The sequence below is a fragment of the Bidens hawaiensis genome, unplaced genomic scaffold (genome assembly GCF_021521415.1).
Source record: "Bidens hawaiensis isolate Kalapana, Puna unplaced genomic scaffold, B.hawaiensis_p1.1 tig00028015_1, whole genome shotgun sequence".
NCBI lineage: Eukaryota > Viridiplantae > Streptophyta > Magnoliopsida > Asterales > Asteraceae > Bidens > Bidens hawaiensis.
Window position 1 is genome coordinate 125,030 of NW_027505110.1, and position 7,544 is coordinate 132,573.

General features: G+C 34.9%; 1 protein-coding gene across 1 annotated transcript; it reads left to right on the forward strand.

Moving 5' to 3' along the window:
* Positions 1-1,739: 1,739 nt before the first annotated feature.
* LOC143610795 (uncharacterized) lies at positions 1,740-4,207 on the forward strand. The gene is made up of 3 exons (XM_077085176.1): positions 1,740-2,141; positions 2,952-3,231; positions 3,303-4,207. The coding sequence occupies exons 1-3, from the start codon at positions 1,740-1,742 to the stop codon at positions 4,205-4,207; spliced, it is 1,587 nt and encodes a 528-aa protein (XP_076941291.1).
* The last annotated feature ends 3,337 nt before the right edge of the window (positions 4,208-7,544 follow it).

Genomic DNA, 7,544 nt, shown 5'->3' on the forward strand with positions numbered 1-7,544 from the left:
TTCACCATAGCACGGAGTTGACTCGCCGTATGTCGCACGCAGATCGATTTGGTGGAGTTTGGATAGCCGGTGCGAGTATGTTATCCGCGGTGACAGAGTTTGAACTAGTACACAAATAGGCATAAGATGCGATGGGTTAAACACAGAAGGTGCGGTTTCAAGATCCACCGCACCTTTAGACCAAATTCATAATATTTTGTTTTTGTATTAAATGTAAAAGAAGAAGATGCGGTTCTTTTAAACAAATTAACGTTGAATAGGTTCAAATGCAAAAGGTGCGGTTCAAAAATGTATATTATCAAATGCAAAAGGTGCGATTCAAATGCAATAGGTTCCATTATTGTTCTTATTTTGTGAACGGCTATATTTCAAAATTATATAGTATCTTCTTTCCCTCTCACGGTTCACTCTCTAGCTTCTTCCTTCTTCCTCACTTCAAGCAAGAAAAGCTCAAAATTTCACATCTTAAATTTTGTCACTTAATTGAAGGTACGTTTTAGTTTTAAGAGATATTTTATATATGATATAGTAGTCATAATATGAATTTAAGATAACCTTATAGAAATACCCGTCTAAAATTTATCTAATAGAGATAAATTTTGGATTGTCCCCTTTGGGACTGCTTTTTGAATATTCTATCTCATTAGGACGTGTATACATTTTAATGTGTTGGCTAAGTAAGAAAAAACGGTAGCTTTTACTCCTACTCCATCGGGTTTGCGTTTTATACGCATACTTGAGGAGTTAAGGAGAAATGCTGCCGATTTTTTCTTAAATAGCTAGCACGTTAAAATGTATACATATGAGATAGAATATCCAAAAAGTGGGTTAGGATCCACTACCTTAGAGTGCCGGTTTACATACATTTAAATCACTTGTTTGTTTATTTTAATTTTCAGATGGATCGTGATGATTGGATGTACAAAGCTTTGCGACAATTCGAAATTTACGCGGAAGGTGTTAAAAGTTTTCTTAGGGTTGCCGAAGCACATCGCGCTAATAAAGGAAGTCGGTCGATTTGTTGTCCTTGTTCCAAATGTCAAAACTTTAAGTATTGTAATGATACCAATGAAATAGAGGCACATTTGTTCGAAAATGGTTTTAAGCCTAGATACCATTATTGGTCAAGGCATGGAGAATCACTAGCTGATTTTAGCACGTCATCGACCACTATTGATAACACATATAACAATGACTCATTAAACCTTAACGGTGATGATGAAAAATCAAATGACCCCATAGACGATGATAACCATTCAAATGATCCCAATGAAAACGTAAATGAAATGTTACATGACATGGAGACTGACATGGGTGATGCTGAAATTGAAAATTTACAACACCTGTTTGAAGATGTAGAAAAACCATTATATCCTGGTTCTAATTTTAAGAAACTTGATACAGTGTTAAACTTGCTTAACTTGAAGTTAAAAAATGGATGGAGTGATAAAAGTTTCACAGAGTTGTTAGTGTTTTGGCATGACAGGCTTCCAAGAGATAATGAATTACCAATTTCAACATACCAAGCAAAAAAGTTAATGTGTCCGATGGGATTAGAAGTTGAAAGAATTCATGCATGCCCAAATAACTGTATATTGTATAGAAATCAGTATGAAAATAACCATAAATGTGTTGTGTGCGGTGCATCAAGGTATAAACAGATAAACGATTCGGGTGACGTTGACGATGAGATGACAAAAAAATGACCGCCTGCTAAAGTATTGTGGTATCTCCCTATTATGCCGAGACTGAAAAGGTTATTTTCAAACGAAAAAGAAGCCAAATTATTACGTTGGCATTCAGAAGAATGTGTAATTGACGGAAAACTAAGACATGTGGCAGATTCACCTCAATGGAAAACCATTGATAACAAGTATCGTGAATTTGGGAAGGAGGCTAGAAACATACGGTTTGGGCTTAGTTCAGATGGGATCAGTCCATTTGGGACCATGAGTAGTCGCCATAGTACGTGGCCGGTTCTTTTATGCATCTACAATCTTCCACAATGGTTATGCATGAAACGAAAATACATTATGATGTCGTTGTTGATTCAGGGTCCGAGACAGCCTGGTAATAATATTGATGTGTACTTGTCTCCTTTGATTGATGACTTAAAAACCCTTTGGGATTCAGGTGTAAAGGTATATGATGCTTATAAGAAAGAACACTTTCAAATGATTTTCCAGCATATGGTAACTTGTCGGGATACAAGGTGAAGGGTAAGAAAGCTTGTCCTGTTTGTGAGAATGAAACAAGTTCAATATATTTAAAAAATTGCAAAAAACTTGTATACATGGACCATCGAAGATTCCTTCCGAGGGGTCACATTTTTAGGAATAAAAAAGTTGAGTTTAACGGAGAGGTTGAGCACCGAACGATGCAAACACGGTCCAATCCATATTTACGAGTTAAAAATACTGTGTTGGGGAAAAGATCTCGTGATAATAAAGGAGCCATCTGGAAAAAAAAAGTCATTCTTTTGGGATTTACCTTACTGGAAAGATTTAAAGGTAGGCCCATTGTCTAGATGTTATGCACATAGAAAAAAATGTATGTGATAGCTTGTTAGGCTTATTATTAAATATTCAGGGTAAAACTAAAGATGGTGAAAAGGTCCGAAAAGACATGGTACTTTTATATAAACGTACAAATCTTGCCCCGCAACAGATAGGTGACCGTGTTCTTCTGCCACTTGCTTGTTATAATACAACACTAGAAGAAAGAAGACAATTTTGTCAATGTTTACATGATATTAAGGTTCCATCAACCTATTCTTCAAACATTAAAAGATTGGTGTCGTTGAAAGACCGTAAATTGCTTGGAATGAAGTCTCACGATTGTTATGTTTTGATGGCACTATGATTCCTATAGCAATTCGTGGATTGTTACCTGATGACGTCCGAAATACAATCACAAAACTGTGTTTGTTTTTTAACAACATTCACTCAAAGGTTATTGATGTTGAACAACTTGATAAATGGGAAAAAGACATTTATGTTACCCTTTGTGAACTGGAGATGTACTTTCCACCATCATTTTTCGATATAATGGTTCACCTAATAGCTCACATCGTTCAAGAAATTAAGGCTTGTGGTCCGGTATACTTACGGTACATGTACCCTTTTGAAAGATATATGGGTGTCTTAAAAGGTCATGTAAGAAACCGTAATCGACCAGAGGGCAGTATTATTGAAGGGTATAGTTCTGAAGAGGTGATTGAGTTCTGCAAAGGTAATGTTATCATTAACATATGATATATATTAGTATTAATTTACAATATTATAATTGTTTTTTTTTCACAGGCTATATGGAGGGTGTCGACAGTGTTGGTGTTCCTAAAACTCGTCATTCGGGTCAACTTGAGGGTCACGAGGTAGTTGGTCTTAAAGCAATCATCCCAAATCGTGAAGATGTACAAACAGCACATTTAGTGGTCCTAAAACACATGGCGTGTCTTGCTCCATATGTTAATGAACACATGGAGATGTTACGGTCAACAAACCCGAATAAGGATGATATATGGTACATAAAAACTCAAAACAAAGAGTTATCGAGGTGGATGAGAAATAAGGTAAAAGAAATTGATGTTGATGAAACCGTGAAAAGATTAGGAGATGGTCCAGATTGTAGAGTTAAATCATATCAAGGGTACGACATTAATGGTTATACATTTTACACCAGTGATCGAGATAAAAAGAGTGCCGTTCAAAATAGTGGAGTTACATTAATAGCATCAACGACCGAGCTCTACGGTCAACGTCGTGAAACAATGATAAAAATCGCCAAGGATTCTTACTACGGAGTTATACAAGAAATTTGGGAATTGGACTATCATGATTTTAAGATTCCTTTGTTCAGATGTAAGTGGGTGAACAACCGTACAGGTGTTCAAGTTGACAAATATGGGTTTACACTTGTTGACCTTGCAACCGACGGCTATAGATCTGAACCATTCGTTATGGCAAAACATGTCACACAAGTTTTTTTTGTCAAGGACCCGAGCAAACCAAGATACCACATTGTCTTTCAAGGTAAACGACATATTCTTGGTGTCGATAATGTCGTTAACGAAGAGGAAGATGACCACTTTGATGATCTACCACCGTTTTCGGTCGATATTGAACCAAGTGATTACGAGAATATGAGGCACACCACATACTTACGTGATGACATTGATGAGATTTATGTTGATGAAGGTTTGATATAGTCAGTTTATTAATATAATTTATCTTTATTTTTTTAAAAATTTTAATAACCAGTTTATTAATAATTTTATTTTATGTAGAATAAACAAGAATGATGAAGATAAATAGACGTGTTTGATTATGAGTGTTAAGGAGACATTGTCGATTGTTTGTGTGATTTCATTTAAAACTTTTAAAAAATATGTGTTTTATTTGTTTGTTTTATTATGAGTGTTCTATATTGTATATTGTTAAGAACCGAAACGAAATCAAACGGTTTTAGAAAATCATAAAACCGAAAGTTTGGTTTTCGGTTCGGTTTTAGTCACAAACCCACCGCACTGAAAAAACCGAAACCAAACTTTTTTTTCCATCAACCGTATTTTATTGTTTGGTTATAATTTACATAAATTAAACAAATTATTTACGTAACTTAAACACCACTAATGTTGTTTTAATAGCCATTTAATAAAAATGTTATCATTTACATAAACAAATTATATTTGGCTTTATATTATGCTGTACACCACAGTCACACCGCCAAATTCAAGTCACCGCCAAATTCCACCCCCAAAAGTCAAAAGTATTTGACATTCCCTCCAGTGATCTATATCCATTCAATTAGGCGCCAAACTATTAAGTACACCGCCAATCTATTCACACACCACCCCTAATTGCAAACCATAACTTATCAGTAACTCATTCAGCCCCAATCGGACCACCCACTGAAATAAGCCCCACCCACGACGAACTGTTGACTGAAATTGTACTGCTCGTCAGCCCTCTTTGCCTCTTCAACAAGCACAGTAAGTCACATCTTCAGTTATTTTTGTTAATTGTTTAGGCAGTGGGGAACCTGAACCAAAGTTATTGTTTTGTTTCAATTTCATTACTTATATGTTTGGGTTGATGTGGTTGTGAATAAATAAAGGGTTGTAGGTGGTCCTGGCCTGATATTAAAGTGTATTAATTGCACGTGTAGTAGTTTGTTAGATTATATTTAATTGCAAGTGTATTAATTTGACTTTCACTCACCATAGGTATGAGTAACATAAAGAAAACCTCACGTGGGATTGCTGCTTTTTTAACTAAAATTCCCGAGGACAAGTTACCTATGAGATTTGATGAAAATAATATGCCGCTACATGATGATCCAGAAATACTTGGCAAATTTAGTTCATTCTATGGGATGACGGTTCAACATTGGTTTCCAATTCATATTCAAATGTGCCAATTCGAAGACAAAGATTTTGATTACGTGTGGTCAGAAACGAAGGCACGTATTATATTTTTAACTTAATATGAAATACCTATAAATTATTGGTTATTATTTTAACTTGGTGTTTTTATTCTATAGCAATTTTGGAAGATTGAGACTGATGCGCCTAAAGAATATATGAGGAGGTGGGCTGTGAGACTTGGCACAAACTTTCGATCTAGGACTGCTACAAATTATATATATAATCCAGACCCTAGTCCCGATGCCCCGAAAGCTTATGAAAAATTTCCATTTATTGATGAAGAAGATTGGAAGTTGTTCGTTATACAAAAGACTAGTGAGGAGGCTATGGTATATTTGAATTGTTTATTAATATTAATAATATTACATGTATATGTTTGCATGTAATTAATGACAATTTGTTGATTTATGTGAAGGAAAAAAGAGAAAAAGCAAAAGCTAGTAATTCAAAGAGAAAAAACACGCCTAAGGTAGGACGAGAAGGCTATAGAGGTTTGAAACGAAAGCAAAGTATCATATGGCCCCATCTTGAGGAAAGCTACCCGGGACTTAAGGGAATACAAAACTCACGTTCTAGGTTGTTTATAATGGGTCATGCAACAAAAAACAAAAAAAACCAAGCTGTATTCACTTGATGATGATGGGATTGAGAAGGCTGATGCTTTGGTAAATGATTATGCTATTTAGTTATATGAAAATGAATTCAGTTTGATTTATTAATGTTATAGTTAGATGTTTTAACAAATGTTTTTTGTAGTATCGAGTCGAGCAAGTTATGATAGCTGATGGAAGCTATAATGAAAATAAAGAAGACCCGCTTGTTCGAGTTGTTGGACCCGAGCACGGCGGGCGATCAAGAACGGTGTCCCAGATCATAGGTAATGACTATACATATATACATATATTTGTTGCAAAAAATCTTTTGTACGCACATTCTAGATTTGTTAATTGTTCATCTGTTATTCCAAAAAAAATAAAAAATAAATAAAGATATATATTTTTGTTGTTATGATGCTTGCTGTTATATTTTGTTATAATAATGTTGCTATATTTTTGTTGGCACCAAAAAGTTGGTATGCTGCTTCTTGTTATAATAATGTAGCCATGATTTTTTTGTTAACCAAATTTTGCACAGAATCCTCCCCTTTTATATATATATAAATTGATGAAATTGATATTGTTATAATGAGTTTATAGGCTACACTAAAGTTCATGGAGGGTTGTTTAAAAATGTGAACTATGGTAGAAACTCGATACGACAAGTGGACACGTGTACTGATGGACATGTCAACTATCCACCTATCATGGTAATATATTTTAATTGTTTGCTATATATATGTACATGTATATTAAAAATGTTGAATGGTCTTGCAGAGCGAAACCCGATGTGAGTTGCTAATAAACGTGGGTGACTCACTAGTGAAGGTGGCTGAAGGTAAGGCGTGGCCGACCATCGGTGCGGTTTTACATTGTAAGCCAATAATGGTAGATTGTGTCAAGGTTTCCGTGGATGGCATTGTTGATTCATTTAAAGATTTTGAAGTCTACAATGTAACAAAAACAACAGAAGTTAATACGGTTGAGATGTTGGTTGGTCAAATCATTCAGTGGCCAAGAATATCGATAAGGGTATATTCTTGTTTATATGTTTAAATTTATTTTAGTGTTAAAATATATTTTAGTGCATCAGTATTTACTAGAATATATTTTTGTTAAATTGTAGCTTGTGAACCAAAGGGCACCAACCAAGTCACCAAGTTCCCCGAGAGTGGAGTTGAGTTCTTCTTCACCGAGTCATACAAGCAACTCGCCACAAATAAATGACAATGACACCGCGAACGCTTTAACTTTATGTTCACAAAAGGTCAACCGATTTACTCTAATATATATTTTTTAATTTAGTTTGACTTGTTTATATTATAACAATTTGTTTGCTATTTTAGACTAATCAAGTGGGTCGTGTCTCCCCACAATTTCACGATGAGAACTTCGCGAGCAGTTCATTTTATCAACTGGTAGCCGGCCCATTTACTCTCATATTTTTTATTCATTTAGTTTGATTTGTTAGTGTCATAACAGTTTTTTTGTTAATTTAGGTTGATGAAGACAATTACGAGCCC

Bases quoted from the DNA above. Each gene is read 5' to 3' on its own strand.
- LOC143610795 (XM_077085176.1), top strand. From the start codon at position 1,740: ATGCCGAGACTGAAAAGGTTATTTTCAAACGAAAAAGAAGCCAAATTA. The intron at 2,142-2,951 runs GTATATGATGCT...ATTCACTCAAAG, and splicing joins TTTGGGATTCAGGTGTAAAG to GTTATTGATGTTGAACAACT. The intron at 3,232-3,302 runs GTAATGTTATCA...TTTTTTTCACAG, and splicing joins GGTGATTGAGTTCTGCAAAG to GCTATATGGAGGGTGTCGAC.